General features: G+C 39.8%; 1 protein-coding gene across 4 annotated transcripts in view; it reads left to right on the plus strand.

The window, feature by feature from the left end:
* The window catches only part of LOC139758171 (uncharacterized), a 163,798-nt gene that overhangs the window by 119,786 nt on the left and 19,246 nt on the right, over positions 1-24,766 (plus strand). For all 4 annotated transcript variants that reach the window (XM_071679355.1, XM_071679354.1, XM_071679357.1 and 1 more), the window contains exon 5: positions 6,652-6,748. In XM_071679355.1, coding sequence (XP_071535456.1) covers positions 6,652-6,748 — 97 coding nt within the window. The remainder of the gene's footprint in view (positions 1-6,651; positions 6,749-24,766) is intronic.

A 24,766-nucleotide genomic window follows, 5' to 3' on the forward strand; every position in this document is an offset into this window, starting at 1 on the left:
GTGGTTGTGTCTGGGGGTAGGTAGTTGTGTCTGGGGGTAGGTAGTTGTGTCTGGGGGTAGGTGGTTGTGTCTGGGGGTAGGTGGTTGTGTCTGGGGGTAGGTGGTTGTGTCTGGGGGTAGGTAGTTGTGTCTGGGGGTACGTAGTTGTGTCTGGGGGTAGGTAGTTGTGTCTGGGGGTAGGTGGTTGTGTCTGTGGGTAGGTAGTTGTGTCTGGGGGTAGGTGGTTGTGTCTGGGGGTAGGTGGTTGTGTCTGGGGGTAGGTAGTTGTGTCTGGGGGTAGGTAGTTGTGTCTGGGGGTAGGTGGTTGTGTCTGGGGGTAGGTAGTTGTGTCTGGGGGTAGGTAGTTGTGTCTGGGGGTAGGTGGTTGTGTCTGGGGGTAGGTGGTTGTGTCTGGGGGTAGGTGGTTGTGTCTGGGGGAAGGTGGTTGTGTCTGAGGGGAGGTAGATGAATGGTTACCTGGCTAATGTGGTCAGGTGTTAATGAGTCAAGCTGATGATAGGGGATTAGAAGGTGTGTGTGGCGGGGGGGGTGAGGCTGTGTCCATCAGAGGTGTGGTGGGTGTGGTGGTGGAAGGGGTGTGGTGGGTGTGGTGGTGGTGGTGGGTGTGTGGGTGTGGTGATGGTGGAGGATGTGATGGGTGTGGTGGGAGAGTGTGGTGGGTGTGGTGGAGGATGTGATGGTGGGTGTGTGGGTGTGGTGGGAGAGTGTGGTGGGTGTGGTTTTGGTGGGGGTGGGTGTGGCTAGTACAGATAATTGAGCTTGGTGGAACGGTCAGTCAGTGTGGTGGTTGAGGCCAGACTGTGTGTTGCTCCTGTACACACTTAAGGTTACATCACTTGGTGTAACACACTGTGTGTTGCTCCTGTACACACTCAAGTTTACATCACTTGGTGGAACACACAGTTGTGGAGCGGTACAACATAATCACGTAAGATGAATGTCTCTGAAAAAATATTGTTTTTTGACAACTTGATTAATTCATGATATTAAGCGACAAGTAAATTTATCTCATGATTGATCAAATGTTGTACATAAGTTATTGTGTAAGAAGTGGTGTACAAATGTTATTGTGTAGGAAATGTTGTACACAGGTTAATGTGTAGAAATGTTGTGCATAAGTTAATGTGTAAGAAATGGTGTACATATGTTATTGTGTAGGAAATGTTGTACACAGGTTAATGTGTAGAAATGTTGTACATAAGTTATTGTATAGGAAATGTTGTACATAAGTTATTGTGTAGGAAATGTTGTACATAAGTTACTGTGTAGGAAATGTACATAAGTTATTGTGTAGGAAATGTTGTACATAAGTTATTGTGTAGGAAATGTTGTACATAAGTTACTGTGTAGAAATGTTGTACATAAGTTATTGTGTAGGAAATGTTGTACATAAGTTATTGTGTAGGAAATGTTGTACATAAGTTACTGTGTAGAAATGTTGTACATAAGTTATTGTGTAGGAAATGTTGTACATAAGTTATTGTGTCGGAAATGTTGTACATAAGTTACTGTGTAGAAATGTTGTACATAAGTTATTGTGTAGGAAATGTTGTACATAAGTTACTGTGTAGGAATGTTGTACATAAGTTATTGTGTAGGAAATGTTGTACACAGGTTAATGTGTAGAAATGTTGTACATAAGTTATTGTGTAGGAAATGTACATAAGTTTTTGTGTGGGATTATATATACGTTATAGTGTAGGAAATGTTGCATATAATTTTTGTGTAGGAAATGTTGTACATAAGTTATTGTGTAGAAATGTTGTACATAGTTATTGTGTAGAAATGTTGTATATCACTTATTGTGTATGAATGTTGTACATACGTTGTTGTGTAGGAATGTTGTACATAAATTATTGTGTAGAAAATGTTGCACATAAGTTTTTGTGTAGGAATTTTTTACATAAGTTATTGTGTAGGAAATGTTGTACATAAGTTATTGTGCAGGAACTGTTGTACATAAGTTATTGTGCAGGAACTGTTGTACATAAGTTGTTGTGTAGGAAATGTTGTACATAAGTTATTGTGTAGGAAATGTTGTACATAAGTTATTGTGCAGGAACTGTTGTACATAAGTTGTTGTGTAGGAAATGTTGTACATAAGTTATTGTGTAGGAAATGTTGTACATAAGTTGTTGTGTAGGAATGTTGTACATAAGTCATTGTGCAGGAACTGTTGTACATAAGTTGTTGTGTAGGAAATGTTGTACATACGTTGTTGTGTAGGAATAATGTACATAAGTTGTTGTGTAGGAAATGTTGTACATAAGTTATTGTGTAGGAAATGTTGTACATAAGTTATTGTGTAGGAAATGTTGTACATAAGTTATTGTGTAGGAAATGTTCATAAGTTATTGTGTAGGAAATGTTGTACATAAGTTATTGTGTAGGAAATGTTGTACATAAGTTATTGTGTAGGAAATGTTGTACATAAGTTATTGTGTAGGAAATGTTGTGCATAAGTTATTGTGTAGGAAATGTTGTACATAAGTTATTGTGCAGGAAATGTCTTACATAAGTTATTGAGTAGGAATGCTGTACATAAGTTATTTTGTAGGAAATATTGTACATATAGTTTATGTAGGAATGTTGCACATAAGTTATTGTGTAGGAAATGTTATACATAAGTTATTGTGTAGGAATGTTGTACATAAGTTACTGTGTAGGAAATGTTGCACATAATTTTTGTGTAAGAATTATTGTATATAAGTTTTTGTGTAGGAAATGTCGTACATAAGTCATTGTGTAGGAAATGTTGTAATAAGTTATTGTGTAGGAATGTTGTACGTAGGTTGCTGCGTAGGAAATGTACATGATTTTTGTGTAGGAAATGTTTTACATAGGTTATTTTGTAAAAAATATTGTACGTAATTCATTGTGTAGGAAATGATGTACCTACGTTATTGTGCAGGAATGTTATACATAAGTTATTGTGTTGGAAATGTTGCACATATCTTATTGTGTTGGAAATGTTGTACATAATTCATTGTGTAGGAAATGGCGTATATACATTTTTGTTTAGGAATGATGTACAGAAGATATTCTGTAGGAAATGTTGCACATAAGCTATTGTGTTGGAAATGTTACACATATCTTATTATGTAGGAAATGTACATAATTCATTGTGTAGGAAATGGTGTATATGCATTATTCTGTAGGAATGATGTACAGAAGATATTCTGTAGGAAATGTTGCACATAAGTTATTGTGTAGGAATCTTGTACATCAGTTATTGTCTAGGAAAAGTTGTACATACAGTTAGTCATGTGGAGGAAATGTTGTGCAACTTACATAAGGTATTGTGTAGGATATATTGTACATGATTTTTGTGTAGGAAATGTTGTACATAAGTTATTCTGTAGGAAATGGTGTACATAATTTTTGTGTAGGAAATGTTCAACAAAAGGTATTGTGTAGGAATGATGTACATAACTTATTGTGTAGGAAATATTGTACATGATTTTTTGTAGGAAATGTTGTACATACTGTAAGTTATTGTGTGGGATATGTTTTACGTAAGTTATTGTTTAAGAATAATGTACATATGTTATTTTGTAGGAAATGTTGTAAATTAGTTGTTGTGTAGGAATGTTGTACATTAGTTATTGTGCAGGAACTGTTGTACATAAGTTGTTGTGTAGGAAATGTTGTACATAAGTTATTGTGTAGGAAATGTTGTACATAAGTTATTATGTAGGAAATGTTGTAAATTAGTTGTTGTGTAGGATTGTTGTACATTAGTTATTGTGTAGGAACTGTTGTACATAAGTTGTGTAGGAAATGTTGTACATAAGCTATTGTGTAGGAATGTTGTATATATGTTACTGTGCAGGAAATGTTGTACATAAGTTATTGTGTATGAATGTTGTACATAAGTTATTCTGTAGGGAATGTTGCACATAATTTTTGTGTAGGAAGTGTTGTACATAAGTTACTGTCTAGGAAATTTTGTACTTAAGTCATTGTGTAGGAAATGTTGTACATAAGTTATTGTGTAGGAATGTTGTACATAAGTTATTGTGTAGGAATGTTGTACATAAGCTATTCTGTAGGAAATATTGTACATGATTTTTGTGTAGGAAATGTACATAAGTTATTGTGAGGGAAATGTTGTACATACAGTATTTGTTTAGAAATATTTTACCTAAGTTATTGTGTAGGAAATGTTGTACTTAAGTTATTGTGTAGGAAATGTTATAAATAAGTTATTGTGTAGGAAATGTACTTAAGTTGTTGTGTAGGAAATGTACATGAATTATTGTATAGAAATGTTGTACATAATTTATAGTGTAGGAAATGTACTGAAGTTATTGTGCAGCAAATGTTGTACATAAGTTATTGTGTCTGAATGTTGTACATAAGTTATTGTGTAGGAAATGTTGTACACAAGTTATTGTGTAGGAAATGTTGTACTTAAGTTGTAATAATTTGTGAACTCTCACTTACAGGTGAGGAGGAGGAGCCTGGTGGATGGTGCGCACGTAATATGGACAATTCGACAGTTTGTGAGGTAACGATCATACAATATTGACTTATGAGTTATATTTACTATTGTGATTCTTTGATTAATCCAGATCATTCATAGCATCAAGGGAGGCATAAAACCTTATCAAAACGTGTGAAATATTGTATAATTTTGACACAAAGTATATACGTAACATTGTATACTATAAACTAGACAAGATATACCATGGTTCTTTACTCTTATATCCATCGATCCATATCTGTACGAGGGAACAACTTCAGTATTATTCCAGTACATGCGATTCAGCTTCACTGCTGGGCAGAGCCTTGTTTCACTGTTCCGGAGAGTCCTGCTTCACTGGTGTGCCGAGTTTTGCTTCATTGCTTTAGTGAGTTCTGTTTCACTGCTGAGCCGAGTCATGCTTTACTGCCATGGAGAGTCCTGCTTCACTGGTGGGCAGAGTGCTGCTTCACTGCTGTGGAGAGTCCTGCTTCACTGGTAGGCAGAGCCCTGCTTCACTGGTGGGCAGAGTCGTGCTTCACTGTTCTGGAGAGTCCTGCTTCACTATCGTGGAGAGTCCTGCTTGACTGGTGGGCAGAGTCCTGTTTCACTGGCAGGCAGAGTATTTCTTCACTGTTGAGCAGAGTATTGCCTCACTGTTGAGCAGTGTTCTGCTTTACTGCTGTGGAGAGTCCTGCTTCACTGGTTGGGCAGAATCCTGCTTCACTGGTGGGCAGAGTCCTGCTTCACTGCTGTGGAGAGTCCTGCTTCAATGGTGGGCAGAATCCTGCTTCACTGGTGGGCAGAGTCCTGCTTCACTGCTGTGGAGAGTCCTGCTTCAATGGTGGGCAGAGTCCTGCTTCACTGCTGTGGAGAGTCCTGCTTCAATGGTGGGCAGAGTCCTGCTTCATTGCTGTGGACATTCATTTTGTATCGTCTGTAATTGTAGAATATTATTTTTGGTCCTCTGTAGTCACAGAGTATTATTTTGTATCGACTGTAATTGTAGAGTATTATTTTGTATGATCTGTAATTGTATGGTATCATTTTGTATCGTGTGCAATTGTAGATTTTATTTCATATCGTCTGTAATTGTAGATATTTTCTATCGTTTCTACTTGTATCATTCTATTATTCTGTATCGTCTCTAATTGTAGAATATTATTTTGTATCGTCTGTAATTGTAGAGTATTATTTTGTATCGACTGTAATTGTAATTATTTTGTATCGTCTGTAACTGTAGATATCATTGTACATCGTCTGTAATTGTAGATATTATTTTGTATCGTCTGTAACTGTAGATATCATTGTATATCGTCTGTAATTGTAGATATTATTTTTTATCGTCGTTATTTGATATTATTTTATATCGTCTGTAATTGTAGATATTATTTTGTATTTTCTGTAATTTCAACATGACTAGATCGTAGGGGAGGAACGTTTGTATGTGTGCGCAGGTGTTAACATGGTCTTAATGAAACGTTAGTTGTGATCATGAGGAAGATGCCAGAACCTGTCCTTCGGTCGTTTTGTGGGTCACTACTTGTGTTCTTATCAAACCTCATAATGTTAATGTGTTACTCAGGTTTCTGCTGCTCTTCTTCCTCTTAATGTTAATGTGTTACTCATGTTTCTGCTGCTCTTCTTCCTCATAATGTTAATGTGTTACTCATGTTTCTGCTGCTCTTCTTCCTCATAATGTTAATGTGTTACTCAGGTTTCTGCTGCTCTTCTTCCTCATAATGTTAATGTGTTACTCAGGTTTCTGCTGGTCTTCTTCCTCATAATGTTAACGTGTTACTCATGTTTCTGCTGGTCTTCTTCCTCATAATGTTAACGTGTTACTCAGGTTTCTGCTGCTCTTCTTCCTCATAATGTTAATGTGTTACTCAGGTTTCTGCTGCTCTTCTTCCTCATAATGTTAATGTGTTACTCATGTTTCTGCTGCTCTTCTTCCTCATAATGTTAATGTGTTACTCAGGTTTCTGCTGCTCTTCTTCCTCATAATGTTAATGTGTTACTCATGTTTCTGCTGGTCTTCTTCCTCATAATATTAACGTGTTACTCAGGTTTCTGCTGCTCTTCTTCTGCTGTTATCATTTCATCTACTATATTCATATCTTATCTCTCCATGCGAGAGCCACCATGATCAACTTGTTATGTCAAGTGATTCTGGTCATGTGCAGGATGGCTGTGGTCGGCCCTGGGAGGAGCAGGAGGTGTGGGGCTCCTTCAGAAGATGGCACGTCCTCCTCCTGACAGCTCTCACCGGACTCACCATCAGTAAGTATAGTCCTCAGTATAGTCCTCACCTCAACCCTTAGTGTACAGTCCCCCAGTATAGTCCTCACCTCAACCCTTAGTGTACAGTCCTCGGTATAGTCCTCACCTCAACCCTTAGTGTGCAGTCCTCAGTATAGTCCTCACCTCAACCCTTAGTGTACAGTCCTCAGTATAGTCCTCACCTCAGCCCTTAGTGTACAATCCTCAGTATAGTCCTCACCTCAATCCATAGTGTACAGTCTTCAGTATAGTCCTCACCTCAGCCCTTACTGTACAGTCCTCAGTATAGTCCTCACCTCAATCCTTAATGTACAGTCCTCGGTATAGTCTTCACCTCAGCCCTCAGTGTACAATCCTCGGTATAGTCCTTACCTCATCCCTCAGTGTACAGTCTTCAGTATACTCATCACCTCAATTCTTAGTGTGCAGTCCTCAGTATAGTCCTCACCTCAACACTCAGTGCACAGTCTTCAGTATAGTCCTCACCTCAACCATCAGTGTACAGTCCTCAGTATAGGCCTCACCTCAACCATCAATGTACAGTACTCACTATTGTCCTCACCTCACCCATCAGTGTACAGTCCTCAGTTTAGTCCTCATCTCAACCCTCAGTGTACAGTCCTCAGTATAGTCCTCACCTCAACCCTTAGTGTAATCCTCAGTATAGTCCTCACCACAGCCCTCAGTGTACAGTCATCAGTATAGTCCTCACCTCAACCATCAGTGTACAGTCCTCAGTATAGTCCTCACCTCAACTCTCAGTGTACAGTCCTCAGTATAGTCCTCACCTCAACCATCAATGTACAGTACTCACTATTGTCCTCACCTCAACCATCAGTGTACAGTCCTCAGTATAGTCCTCACCTCAACTCTCAGTGTACAGTCCTCAGTATAGTCGTCACCTCAACCATCAGTATTTAGTCCTCAGGATAGTCCTCTCCTCAACCCTTAGTGTACAGTCCTCAGAATAGTCCTCGCCCCAACCCTCAGTGTACAGTCTTCAGTATATTCTTCACTTCAACCCTCAGTGTACGTCCTCAGTTTAGTCCTCATCTCAACCCTCAGTGTACAGTCTTCAGTATATTCTTCACTTCAACCCTCAGTGTACGTCCTCAGTTTAGTCCTCATCTCAACCCTCAGTGTACAGTCTTCAGTATAGCCCTCACCTCAACCATCAGTGTAATATTCTCTGGGTGTGCTGTGACATTTAATGTGCCAAATATTAATTGTACCCGAGGGTGTATACTGACACTTACAGTGTCACATGTTACGTGTACTCCAGGGTGTTTACTGACACTTAAACTATCACATATTACCTGTACCCACTTGCAGTATAACATGTTACCTATATCACATGGTACCTGTACCTCAGAATGTATACTGACACTTAGGTTATCACATGTTACTTTTGCTCCATGGTGTATACTGACACTTAGATTATCACATGTTACTTTTGCTCCATGGTGTATACTGACACTTACAGTATTACATGTCACTTGTTCCCCAGGGTGAATATTGACACTTACAATATCACGCATTACCTGTACCCCATCGTGTATACTGACTCTTACAGTATCACAAGTTACCTGTACCCCAAGGTGTGTACTGTTTCTTACACAATCACATGTTGCCTGTACAACAAGGTGTATACTGACACTTACAGTATCACATGTTACTCGAACCCCAAGGTTTATAATGATTATTACAGTATCACATGTTAACTGTACCCATGCTGTATACTGACACTTACAGTATCACATTTTACCTGTAACCCAGGGTATATACTGATTCTTACAGTATCAGATGTTACCTGTACCCCAGCGTGTATACTGACACTTACAGTATCACATGTTACCTGTACCTAAGGGTGTATACTGACACTTGCAGTAACACATTTTACCTGTCCCCAGGGTGTATACTGACACTTTCATTATCACATGTCACCTGTACCCCAGGGTGTATACTGACATTTACAGTATCACATGGTTCCTGTGAACCAGGGTGTATACTGACACTTACAGTATCACATCTTACCTGTACCCCAGGGTGTATACTGACACAGTATCACATGTTTCCTGTACCCCAAGGTGTATTCTGACACTCACAATATTACATGTTTCCTGTACCACGCGGTGTATACTGACTATTACAGTAACACATGTTGCCTGTACCCCAGTGTGTATACTGACACATACAGAATCTTATGTTACCTGTACTCCAGGGTGTATACTGACATTTACAGTATCACATCTTACCTGTACCCCAGGGTGTATACTGACACTTAGAGTATCATATGTTTCTTGTACCCCAGGGTGTATACTGACACTTAGAGTATCATATGTTTCTTGTACCCCAGGGTGTATATAAACACTTACAATATTACATATGTCTTATACCAAACGGTATATATTGACTATTACAGTATCACATGTTATTTGTACTCCAGAGTGTATGCTGACACTTACAGAATCACATGATACCTATACTCCAGGGTGTATGCTGACGCTTACAGTGTCAGATTTTATTTGTACCCTAGGGTGTATACTGACTCTTTCGGTATCACAGGTTGCCTGTACCTGAGGGTGTATACTGAAACTTACAGTATCACAGGTTACCCGTACCCCAGGCTGTATAATAAATCTTATAGTATCATATGTTACCTGTACCCCAGGGTTTGTCCTCAGTATATACTTGCATTATCACAGATTACATGTACCCCTGGGTGTATGCTGATACTTACAGTATCACATATTGCCTGTACCCCATTGTTTATACTGACATTTTTAGTATCACATGTTACCGGTACGCATGGGTGTATACTGACACTTACATCATATTTCACCTGTACCCCAGAGTGTATAGAGACACTTTCAGTATGAAATGCTACCTGTACCCCAGGTACAGTATCACATATTACCTGTAAACCAGGGTGTATACTGACACGTACAGTATCACATGCTACCTGTACCCCAGGATGTATAGTGACACTTACAGTATTACATCATACCTGTACCCCATGGTGTATATTGACATTTACAGTATCACATGTTACCTGTACCCCAGGATGTATACTGACACTTACAGTGTCATATGTTACCTGTATCCCAGGGTGTATACTGAGATTAACGGTATCACATGTTACCTGTACCCCAGGGTGTATATTGACACAGCATCACATGTTTCCAGTACCCCAGTGTGTATACTGGCACATACAGTATCACTTGTTACCTGTACCCCATGGTGTATATTGACAGTGACAGTATCACATGTTACCTATACCCCAGGATGTATACCGATACTTCCAGAAACACATGTTATCTAGATTCCAGAGTGTATACTGACACTTACAGTATCACATATTACCTTTACCCCAGGGGGTATATGGATACATACAGTATCACATATTAGCTGTACCCCATGGTGTATACTGACTCTTACTGTATCATATATTACCCATACCCTTGGTTATTTACTGGCAATTACAATACCACATGTTACCTGTACCCCAGGGTGTTCACTGACATTTACTCTATCATATGTTACCTGTGCTCCATTGTATATACCGATACTTACAGTATTACGTGTCACGTGTTCCCAGGGTATATACTGGCACTCACAGTATCACATGTTACCAGTACCCCATGGTGTATACAGACACTTACAGTATCATATGATACCTGTACACCAGGTTGTATATTGACTCTTACAGAATCACATGTTACCTGTACCCCAGAGTGTATACTGACACTTACAGTGTCACATGTTCCTTGTACCTCAAGGTTTATACTAACTATTACAGTATCACATGTTCCCGGTAACCCAGACTGTATACTGACACTTAGAGTATTACATTTTATCTGTAACCCAGGATGTATATTGATTCTTACAATATATGATGTCAAGTGTATCCCAGCGTGTATAATGACACTTACAGTATCACATGTTACTTGTAACCAAGAGTGTATACTGACACTTGCAGTATCGCCTTTTACCTGTACCCCAGGGTATATACTGACATTTTCAGCATCACATGTTACCTGTACCCTCGGATGTATACTGACACTTACAGTATCACATCTTACCCGTACCCCAGGGTGTGTAGTGACACTTTCAGTATCACATGTAACTTGTACCCTAGGGTACTGACACTTACAGTATTACATGTTTCCTGTACCCCTCAGAGTATAGTGACTCTCACAGTATCGCATGTTACCTGTACCCTAGGGTGTAGGCTGACACTTACAGTATCATATGTTACCTGTACTCCAGGGCTTATACTGACACTTACATTGTCACAGTATGCCTGAACCCCAGGGTGTATACTGACATTTACAATATTTTATGTTATTTCTACACCAGGGTGTATACTTATACTTACAGTATCACATCTTACCTCTACCCCCAGGGAGTATATTGACCCTTACAATAACACAAGTTTCTTGTACCAGGGTGTATACTGGTGTTTACAGTATTACATGTTACCTGTAACACAAGGTGTATACTGACTCACTGTATCAGATGTTACCTGTACCCCAGGGTGTATACTGATTCTTACAGTATCACATGTTGCCTGTACCCTATGGATTATACTGACTCTTACAGTATTACATGTTACTTGTTCCCTAGGGTGTATACTGACTTTTACTGTATCACATATTATCTGTACCCCAGGGTGTATATTGGCTTACAGTATCACATGTTACCTATACTCCAGGGTGTATACTGACTCTTACAGTATCACATGCTCTCTGCACCCCAGGGTGTATGCTGACTCTTACAGTATCACATAATACCCGTACACCAGGCTGTATACTGACTCCTACAGTATAGCATGTTACCTGTACCCCAGGTTGCATACTGACATCTACTGTATCATATGTTACCTGTAAACCAGCATGTATACCGAAACCTATAGTATCAGCTGTTACTTGTACCCAAGGGTGTATACTGACACTTACAGTATCACATATTACCGTACCCCATGGTGTATACTGACACTTGCATCATCATATGTTACCTTTACCCCAGGGTCTATACTGATACTTGCAGTATCATTTTTTCCCTGTACCCCACGGTGTATACTGTCGCTTACAGTATTACATGCTACCTCTACCCCATGGTGTATATTGGCACATATAGTATCACATGTTACCTTTCCCCCCAGATGTATACTGACACAGTTTCACATGTTACCTGTACCCCACTGTGCATACTGATATTTTCAGTAACACATGTAATCTGTACCCCAGGGTGTATATATACACCTAAAGTATCACCTGTTACCTGTACCCCAATGTGTATACTGGCACTTACAGTATCACATGTTACCTGTACCCCAGGGTGTATACTGACACTTACAGTATCACATGTTTCCTGTACGACACGGTTTATACTGACCCTTACAGTATCTAAGGTTACCTGTACCCCATGGTGTATATCGACGCCGACAGTGTCAGATGCTACCTGTGCCCTAGGATGTATACTGATACTTTCATTATGACAAGGTACCTTTGCCCCATGATGTACACTGACACTTACAATGTCACATGTTACCTGTACCCAAGGGTGTATATTGACATTTACACTAGCACATGTTACCTGTAAACCATAGTGTATATTGACACCTACAGTATCAACTGTTACCTGTGCTCAGTGGTGTATATTGACACTTGCACTATCCTGTACCCCACGGTGTATAGTGACACTTAAATTACCACATGTTACCTGTACCCCAAGATGTATATTGACACTGACAGTATCACATATTACCTGTACACCAGGAGGTATATTGATGCTTTCAGCATCACATGTTTCCTTTACCCCAGGATGTATATAGACACAGTTTCACATGTTACCTGTATCCCAGGGTGTGTACTGACATTTACAGTGTCGCATGTTACCTGTACCACAGGTATATTGATTATCACAGTATTATCTGTTACCTGTACCACAGTGTGTATACTGGCACTTGCAGTGTTACATGATACCTGTACCCCAGGGTTTATACTGTCTTTTAAAGTATCACATGTTACCTGTGAACCAGGGTGCATATTGACACTTATAGTATCACATATTTTCTGTACCCCACGGATTATACTGTCACTTAGAGTATCACATGTTTCATGTACCCTATGGTGTATATTAACATTGACTACCGTATGTTACCTGTACCCCAGGATGTATACTGACACATTCAGTATCACATATTAACTATACCCCAGATTTTATACTAACACTTACAGTATCACATGTTACCTGTACCCAAGGTGTATACTGACACTTACAGTATCACATGTTACCAGTACCCAAGGGTGTATACTGACACTTACAGTATCATATGTTAACTGTACCCAAGGGTGTGTATTGACACTTGACATCTTACCTGTACCCAGGGCGTATACTGATACTTTCAGTAACACATGTTACCAATGCCCTAGGGTGTTTACAGACACTTCAATTATCACATGTTACCCGTAACTAAGGGTGTATACTAGCACTCATAGTATCACATGTTACCTGTACTTAAAGTATCACTTGTTACCTTTTACACCAGGGTGTATTCTGACTCTTACAGAATCACATGTTACCTGTACCCTAGGGTTTATACTGACTCTTACTGTATCACATGTTAACTGTACCCTAGGGTTTATACTACCAATTACAGTATCACATGTTACCTGTTCCCCAGGTGCATACTGGCACTTATAGTATCACATGTTACCTGTACCCTAGGGTGTATACTGACACTTACAGCATCACATGTTACCTGTACCCGAGGGTGTATACTGACACTTTAAGTATCACATTTTACCTGTACTCCAGAGTGTATACTGTCACTTAGAGTATGGCATGTTACCTCTATCTCAGGTTGTATACTGACAATTAGAGTTATCACATGTTACCTGTGCCCTATGGTGTATACTGACACAGTTTCACGTGTTACCTGTACCTCAAGGTGTATACTGACACTTACACTGTCATATGTTACCTGTACCAGAGTGTGTATACTGACATTTTCAGTATCACTTGTTACCTGTAACCCAGGATGTATACTGACACTTACATTATCACATGTTACCTGTACCCCAGGGTGTATAGTAGCAATTATAGTATCACATGTTACGTGTACCCCTTAGTGTATATTGACACTCACAGTATCACGTTTTACCTGTACCCTTCGGTGTTTACTGACACTCACGGTATTACATGTTTCTTATGCCCCAGGATGTACACTGACAGAGTATCACATTTTACCTGTACCCCAGACTGTATACTGATACTTTCAGTATTACATGTTACATGCACTCAGGGTGTATACTGACACTTATAGTTTCACATTTTATTTGTACCCCATTGTGTATACTGACACTTACAGTATCAAAAATTCCCTGTACCCTATGGTGCATACTGACACTTAGAGTATCACCTGTTGTCTGTACCCCAGGGTGTATTTTGACACAGAGTCACATGTTACCTGTCACCCACGGTGTAAACGGACACTTTGAGTATCACATGTTACCTGTACCGAAGGGTGTATATTGACACTTGCATTATCACATTTTTAATGTACCCCAGGGTGTATACCGATACTTTCAGTATCAAATGTTACATGTACCCAGGTTGTATTCTGACTCTTACACTGTCACATGTTACGTGTACCCCATGGTTTATACTGACTCTTACTGTATCACATGTTAACTGTACCCTAGGGTTTATACTCCAAATGCAGTATCACATGTTACCTGTTTCCCAGGTGTATACTGGCACTTATAGTATTACATGTTACCTGTTTCCCAGGTGTATACTGACACTTATAGTATCACATGTTACCTGTACCTTAGGGTGTGTACTGACACTTACAGTGTCACATGTTACCTGTACTCCAGAGTGTATTTTGTCACTTAGAGTATGACATGTTACCTCTATCTCAGGTTGTATACTGACACTTAGAGTATCACATGTTACCTTCGCCCTATGGTGCATACTGACACTTACAGTTTAACTTGTTACCTGTGCCTCAGGGTATATACTAACACGTACACTATCACATTTTACCTGTACCAGAGTATGTATACTGCCATTTACAGTACCACTTGTTACCTGTACCCCAGGGTGTATCCTGACACTTACATTAGCACTTGTTACTTGTACTCAAGGGTGTATATTGATACTTGCAATATCACATTTTCCTGTCCCCCATGGTGTATTCTGATACTTTCAGTATCACATTTTACATGTACCCTAGGGTATATACTGACACTTGCAGTATCACATGTTACCTGTACCCCAGGGTGTATAGTAGCAATTATAGTATCACATGTTACGTGTACCCCTTAGTGTATATTGACACTCACAGTATCACGTTTTACCTGTACCCTTCGGTGTTTACTGACACTCACGGTATTACATGTTTCTTATGCCCCAGGATGTACACTGACAGAGTATCACATTTTACCTGTACCCCAGACTGTATACTGATACTTTCAGTATTACATGTTACATGCACTCAGGGTGTATACTGACACTTATAGTTTCACATTTTATTTGTACCCCATTGTTTATACTGACACTTACAGTATCAAAAATTCCCTGTACCCTATGGTGCATACTGACACTTAGAGTATCACCTGTTTTCTGTACCCCAGGGTGTATTTTGACACAGAGTCACATGTTACCTGTCACCCACGGTGTAAACGGACACTTTGAGTATCACATGTTACCTGTACCGAAGGGTGTATATTGACACTTGCATTATCACATTTTTACTGTACCCCAGTGTGTATACTGATACTTTCAGTATCAAATGTTACATGTACCCAGGTTGTATTCTGACACTTACTCTATCACATGTTACCTGTATCCCAGGGTGTATACTGGTACTTACAGTATCATATATTCCCTGTACCCTATGGGGTATACTGGCAGTTACATTATTACGACGTACTTGTACCCCAGGGTGTATACTGACACTTACACTATCACATGTTACCCGTACCAGAGGGTGTATACTGACACTTAGAGTATCACTTGTTACCTGTACCCTAGGGTTTATACTGACTCTTACAGTATCTCTTGCTAGCTGTACCCCATTGTGTATGCTGATTTACTGCATCACCTGTTACCTGTACCTTAGAATGTATACTGACACTTACAGTATCACTTGTTGTCTATACCTCAGGGTGTATAGTGGTACTTATAGTATCACATATTACATGTGCCCCAGGGTTTATACTTACACATATAGTATCACATGTTACATATACCCAAGGGTGTATACTGACACTTACAATATTGTATATTACCTACAGCCAAGACTGTATAATGACATTTACACTATGACATGTTATCAGAGGATGTATACTGACACTTACATTATCACTTGTTACCTGTATCCCAGGGTGTATAATGACACTTACAGTATCACATGATACCTGTACCCCAGGGTATATATTGACACCTACGATATTTCGTGTCACCTGTTCGCCAAGGTGTATATTGACACTCACAATATCACCTGTATCTCAGGGTGTATATTGACACTTACAGTATCACATGTCACCTGTATCCAAGGGTGTATACTGACACTTACAGTATCAAATGTTACCTGTACCCCAGGGTGTATACTGACACTTACAGTATCAAATGTTACCTGTACCCCAGGGTGTATCCTGAGATATACATTATCACATGTTACTTGTACCTCAGGATTCATACTGATTATTAGAGTATCAAATGTTACCTGTACCCCAGGCTGTATACCTACACTTATAGTATCACATTTTACCTGCAGCCCAGGGTGTATACTGACTCTTAGTGTATCAGATATTACCTGTACCCCAGCGTGTATTGTGCCACACCATCACATGTTTCCTGTACCCAAGGGGGTATGCTGACACTTGCAGTGTCACATTTTACCTGTACTCAAGGGTGTATACTGACACTTTCAGTATAATGTTACAAATACCCCTGGATATATACTGACACTTAAAGTATTACATAGTACCTGTAAACCAGGGTGTATACTGATACATACAATATCACATTTTACTTGTACCCTAGGGTGTATACTGACACTTTCAGTATCACATCTTGCCTGTACCCCAGGGTTTATACTGACACTTATAGTATTACTTGTTTCCTGTACTCCACGGTGTATATTAACTCTTACAGTATCACATGTTACCTGTACCCCAGTGTGTATGCTGACACTTACAGTATCACATGTTACCTGTGCCCAGAGTGTATACTGACACTTACACTAACATTTGTTACCTTTACTAGAGGTTGTATACTGATATTTAGAGTATCACTTGTTACTTGTACCCCATGGTGTATACTGACACTTTCAGTATCACATGTTACCTGTACGCCAGGGTGTATATTGACACCTACAGTATCACATATTACCTGTAACCCAGGATGTATACTGATTCATACTGCATCGCACGTTACCTGTAACCTTGGGTGTATACAGAAGTTACAGAATGACATGTTACCTGTATACTGCAGGGTTTATACTGACACTTACAGTATCACATGTTACCCGTAGTCCATAGTGAAACTGACACTTACAGTATTACGTGTCACCTGTTCCCCAGGGTGTATACTGACACTCGCAATATCACATGTGACCTGTGCCCTAGGGTGTATACTGACTTTTACAGTATCACATATTATCTGTAACCCAGGGTGTATACTGACTCTTACAGAATCACATGTTATCTGTACTCCAGGGTGTATACTAACACTCACAGTATCACCTGTTACTTGTACCCCAAGGTTTATTCTGACTATTACAGCACCACATGTCACCTGTACTCCAGGCTGGTTACTGACACTTACTGTATCACGTTCTACCTGTACCCCAGGGTATATACTGATTCTTACAGTATCAGATGTTACCTGTACCCCAGCGTGTATACTGACACTTACAGTATCACATGTTACCTGTACCCAAGGGTGTATACTGACACTTGCAGTAACACATTTTACCTGTCCCCAGGGTGTATACTGACACTTTCATTATCACATGTCACCTGTACCCCAGGGTGTATACTGACATTTACAGTATCACATGGTTCCTGTGAACCAGGGTGTATACTGACACTTACAGTATCACATCTTACCTGTACCCCAGGGTGTATACTGACACAGTATCACATGTTTCCTGTACCCCAAGGTGTATTCTGACACTCACAATATTACATGTTTCCTGTACCACGCGGTGTATACTGACTATTACAGTAACACATGTTGCCTGTACCCCAGTGTGTATGCTGACACATACAGAATCTTATGTTACCTGTACTCCAGGGTGTATACTGACATTTACAGTATCACATCTTACCTGTACCCCAGGGTGTATACTGACACTTAGAGTATCATATGTTTCTTGTACCCCAGGGTGTATACAAACACTTACAATATTACATATGTCTTATACCAAACGGTATATATTGACTATTACAGTATCACATATTATTTGTACTCCAGGGTGTATGCTGACACTTACAGAATCACATGATACCTATACTCCAGGGTGTATGCTGACGCTTACAGTGTCAGATTTTATTTGTACCCTAGGGTGTATACTGACTCTTTCGGTATCACAGGTTACCCGTACCCCAGGCTGTATAATGAATCTTACAGTATCATATGTTACCTGTACCCCAGGGTTTGTCCTCAGTATATACTTGCATTATCACAGATTACATGTACCCCTGGGTGTATGCTGATACTTACAGTATCGCATATTGCCTGTACCCCATTGTTTATACTGACATTTTTAGTATCACATGTTACCGGTACGCATGGGTGTATACTGACACTTACATCATATTTCACCTGTACCCCAGAGTGTATAGAGACACTTTCAGTATGAAATGCTACCTGTACCCCAGGTACAGTATCACATATTACCTGTAAACCAGGGTGTATACTGACACGTACAGTATCACATGCTACCTGTACCCCAGGATGTATAGTGACACTTACAGTATTACATCATACCTGTACCCCATGGTGTATATTGACATTAACAGTATCACATGTTACCTGTACCCCAGGATGTATACTGACACTTACAGTGTCATATGTTACCTGTATCCCAGGGTGTATACTGAGATTAACGGTATCACATGTTACCTGTACCCCAGGGTGTATATTGACACAGCATCACCTGTTTCCAGTACCCCAGTGTGTATACTGGCACATACAGTATCACTTGTTACCTGTACCCCATGGTGTATATTGACACTGACAGTATCACATGTTACCTATACCCCAGGATGTATACCGATACTTCCAGAAACACATGTTATCTAGATTCCAGAGTGTATACTGACACTTACAGTATCACATATTACCTTTACCCCAGGGGGTATATGGATACATACAGTATCACATATTAGCTGTACCCCATGGTGTATACTGACTCTTACTGTATCATATATTACCCATACCCTTGGTTATTTACTGGCAATTACAATACCACATGTTACCTGTACCCCAGGGTGTTCACTGACATTTACTCTATCATATGTTACCTGTGCTCCATTGTATATACCGATACTTACAGTATTACGTGTCACGTGTTCCCAGGGTATATACTGGCACTCACAGTATCACATGTTACCAGTACCCCATGGTGTATACAGACACTTACAGTATCATATGATACCTGTACACCAGGTTGTATATTGACTCTTACAGAATCACATGTTACCTGTACCCCAGAGTGTATACTGACACTTACAGTGTCACATGTTCCTTGTACCTCAAGGTTTATACTAACTATTACAGTATCACATGTTCCCGGTAACCCAGACTGTATACTGACACTTAGAGTATTACATTTTATCTGTAACCCAGGATGTATATTGATTCTTACAATATATGATGTCAAGTGTATCCCAGCGTGTATAATGACACTTACAGTATCACATGTTACTTGTAACCAAGAGTGTATACTGACACTTGCAGTATCGCCTTTTACCTGTACCCCAGGGTATATACTGACATTTTCAGCATCACATGTTACCTGTACCCTCGGATGTATACTGACACTTACAGTATCACATCTTACCCGTACCCCAGGGTGTGTAGTGACACTTTCAGTATCACATGTAACTTGTACCCTAGGGTACTGACACTTACAGTATTACATGTTTCCTGTACCCCTCAGAGTATAGTGACTCTCACAGTATCGCATGTTACCTGTACCCTAGGGTGTAGGCTGACACTTACAGTATCATATGTTACCTGTACTCCAGGGCTTATACTGACACTTACATTGTCACAGTATGCCTGAACCCCAGGGTGTATACTGACATTTACAATATTTTATGTTATTTCTACACCAGGGTGTATACTTATACTTACAGTATCACATCTTACCTCTACCCCAAGGGAGTATATTGACCCTTACAATAACACAAGTTTCTTGTACCAGGGTGTATACTGGTGTTTACAGTATTACATGTTACCTGTAACACAAGGTGTATACTGACTCACTGTATCAGATGTTACCTGTACCCCAGGGTGTATACTGATTCTTACAGTATCACATGTTGCCTGTACCCTATGGATTATACTGACTCTTACAGTATTACATGTTACCTGTTCCCTAGGGTGTATACTGACTTTTACTGTATCACATATTATCTGTACCCCAGGGTGTATATTGACTTACAGTATCACATGTTACCTATACTCCAGGGTGTATACTGACTCTTACAGTATCACATGCTCTCTGCACCCCAGGGTGTATGCTGACTCTTACAGTATCACATAATACCCGTACACCAGGCTGTATACTGACTCCTACAGTATAGCATGTTACCTGTACCCCAGGTTGCATACTGACATCTACTGTATCATATGTTACCTGTAAACCAGCATGTATACCGAAACCTATAGTATCAGCTGTTACTTGTACCCAAGGGTGTATACTGACACTTACAGTATCACATATTACCGTACCCCATGGTGTATACTGACACTTGCAGCATCATATGTTACCTTTACCCCAGGGTCTATACTGATACTTGCAGTATCATTTTTTCCCTGTACCCCACGGTGTATACTGTCGCTTACAGTATTACATGCTACCTCTACCCCATGGTGTATATTGGCACATATAGTATCACATGTTACCTTTCCCCCCAGATGTATACTGACACAGTTTCACATGTTACCTGTACCCCACTGTGCATACTGATATTTTCAGTAACACATGTAATCTGTACCCCAGGGTGTATATATACACCTAAAGTATCACCTGTTACCTGTACCCCAATGTGTATACTGGCACTTACAGTATCACATGTTACCTGTACCCCAGGGTGTATACTGACACTTACAGTATCACATGTTTCCTGTACGACACGGTTTATACTGACCCTTACAGTATCTAAGGTTACCTGTACCCCATGGTGTATATCGACGCCGACAGTGTCAGATGCTACCTGTGCCCTAGGATGTATACTGATACTTTCATTATGACAAGGTACCTTTGCACCATGATGTACACTGACACTTACAGTGTCACATGTTACCTGTACCCCAGGGTGTATATTGACATTTACAGTATCACATGTTACCTGTAAACCATAGTGTATATTGACACCTACAGTATCAACTGTTACCTGTGCTCAGTGGTGTATATTGACACTTGCACTATCCTGTACCCCTAGGTGTATAGTGACACTTAAATTACCACATGTTACCTGTACCCCAAGGTGTATATGGACACTGACAGTATCACATATTACCTGTACCCCAGGAGGTATATTGATGCTTTCAGCATCACATGTTTCCTTTACCCCAGGATGTATATAGACACAGTTTCACATGTTACCTGTATCCCAGGGTGTGTACTGACATTTACAGTATCGCATGTTACCTGTACCTCAAGTATATTGATTCTCACAGTATTATCTGTTACCTGTAACGCAGTGTGTATACTGGCACTTACAGTATTACATGATACCTGTACCCCAGGGTTTATAGTGGCACTTACAGTATTACATGATACCTGTACCCTAGGGTTTATACTGTCTTTTAAAGTATCACATGTTACCTGTGAACCAGGGTGCATATTGACACTTATAGTATCACATATTTTCTGTACCCCACGGATTATACTGTCACTTAGAGTATCACATGTTTCTTGTACCCTATGGTGTATATTAACATTGACAGTACCATATGATACCTGTACCCCAGGATGTATACTGATACATTCAGTATCACATATTAACTGTACCCCAGATTTTATACTAACACTTACAGTATCACATGTTACCTGTACCCAAGGTGTATACTGACACTTACAGTATCACATGTTACCAGTACCCAAGGGTGTATACTGACACTTACAGTATCATATGTTAACTGTACCCAAGGGTGTATATTGACACTTGCATTATCACATCTTACCTGTACCCCAGGGTATATACTGATACTTTCAGTAACACATGTTACCAATACCCTAGGGTGTTTACAGACACTTCGATTATCACATGTTACCCGTACCTAAGGGTGTATACTAGCACTTATAGTATCACATGTTACCTGTACTTAAAGTATCACTTGTTACCTTTTACACCAGGGTGTATTCTGACTCTTACAGAATCACATGTTACCTGTACCCTAGGGTTTATACTGACTCTTACTGTATCACATGTCAACTGTACCCTAGGGTTTATACTACCAATTACAGTATCACATGTTACTTGTTCCCCAGGTGCATACTGGCACTTATAGTATCACATGTTACCTGTACCCTAGGGTGTATACTGACACTTACAGCATCACATGTTACCTGTACCCGAGGGTGTATACTGACACTTTAAGTATCACATTTTACCTGTACTCCAGAGTGTATACTGTCACTTAGAGTATGGCATGTTACCTCTATCTCAGGTTGTATACTGACAATTAGAGTATCACATGTTACCTGTGCCCTATGGTGTATACTGACACAGTTTCACGTGTTACCTGTACCTCAAGGTGTATACTGACACTTACACTGTCATATGTTACCTGTACCAGAGTGTGTATACTGACATTTTCAGTATCACTTGTTACCTGTAACCCAGGATGTATACTGACACTTACATTATCACATGTTACCTGTACTCAAGGGTGTATATTGATACTTGCAGTATCACATTTTACCTGTACCCCATGGTGTATACTGATACTTTCAGTATCACGTTTTACATGTACCACAGGGTATATACTGACACTTGAAGTATCACATGTTACCTGTACCCCAGGGTGTATGCTAGCACTTATAGTATCACATGTTACCTGTACCCCTTGGTGTATATTGACACTCACAGTATCACGTTTTACCTGTACCCTATGTTGTATACTGACACTCACGGTATTATATGTTTCCTGTACCCCAGGACGTATACTGGCACTTATATTATCACATTTTACCTTTACCCCAGACGGTATACTGATACTTTCAGTATCACATGCTACATGCACTCAGGGTGTATACTAACACTTACAGTTTCACATTTTATTTGTACCCCAAGCTGTATACTGACACTTACAGTATCACAAATTTCCTGTATCCTATGGTGTATACTGACACTTATAGTATCACATGTTACCTGGACTCCAGGGTGTAGTTCGACACTTACATTGTCACATGTTACCTGTAACTCAGGGTGTATACGGACAATTACAGTATCACATGTTACCTGTACCGAAGGGTGTATATTGACACTTGCATTATCACATTTTTTCTGTACCCCAGGGTGTATACTGATATTTTCAGTATCAAATGTTACATGTACCCAGGTTGTATTCTGACTCTTACACTATCACATGTTACGTGTACCCCAGGGTTTATACTGACTCTTACTGTATCACATGTTAACTGTACCCTAGGGTTTATACTCCAAATGCAGTATCACATGTTACCTGTTTCCCAGGTGTATACTGGCACTTACAGTATCACATGTTACCTGTTTCCCAGGTGTATACTGGCACTTATAGTATCACATGTTACGTGTACCTTAGGGTGTGTACTGACATTTTCAGTGTCACATGTTACCTGTACTCCAGAGTGTATTTTGTCACTTAGAGTATGACATGTTACCTCTATCTCAGGTTGTATACTGACACTTAGAGTATCACATGTTACCTTCGCCTTATGGTGCATACTGACACAGTTTCACTTGTTACCTGTTCCTCAGGGTATATACTAACACGTACACTATCACATTTTACCTGTACCAGAGTATGTATACTGTCATTTACAGTACCACTTGTTACCTGTACCCCAGTGTGTATCCTGACACTTACATTAGCACTTGTTACTTGTACCTAAGGGTGTATATTGATACTTGCAATATCACATTTTTTCTGTACCCAATGGTGTGTACTGATACTTTCAGTATCACATTTTACATGTACCCTAGGGTATATACTGACACTTGCAGTATCACATGTTACCTGTACCCCAGGGTGTATAGTAGCAATTATAGTATCACATGTTACGTGTACCCCTTAGTGTATATTGACACTCACAGTATCACGTTTTACCTGTACCCTTCGGTGTTTACTGACACTCACGGTATTACATGTTTCTTATGCCCCAGGATGTACACTGACAGAGTATCACATTTTACCTGTACCCCAGACTGTATACTGATACTTTCAGTATTACATGTTACATGCACTCAGGGTGTATACTGACACTTATAGTTTCACATTTTATTTGTACCCCATTGTGTATACTGACACTTACAGTATCAAAAATTCCCTGTACCCTATGGTGCATACTGACACTTAGAGTATCACCTGTTGTCTGTACCCCAGGGTGTATTTTGACACAGAGTCACATGTTACCTGTCACTCACGGTGTAAACGGACACTTTGAGTATCACATGTTACCTGTACCGAAGGGTGTATATTGATACTTGCATTATCACATTTTTACTGTACCCCAGTGTGTATACTGATACTTTCAGTATCAAATGTTACATGTACCCAGGT

Source organism: Panulirus ornatus, chromosome 29 (genome assembly GCF_036320965.1).
Source record: "Panulirus ornatus isolate Po-2019 chromosome 29, ASM3632096v1, whole genome shotgun sequence".
NCBI classification, from domain to species: Eukaryota; Metazoa; Arthropoda; class Malacostraca; order Decapoda; family Palinuridae; genus Panulirus; species Panulirus ornatus.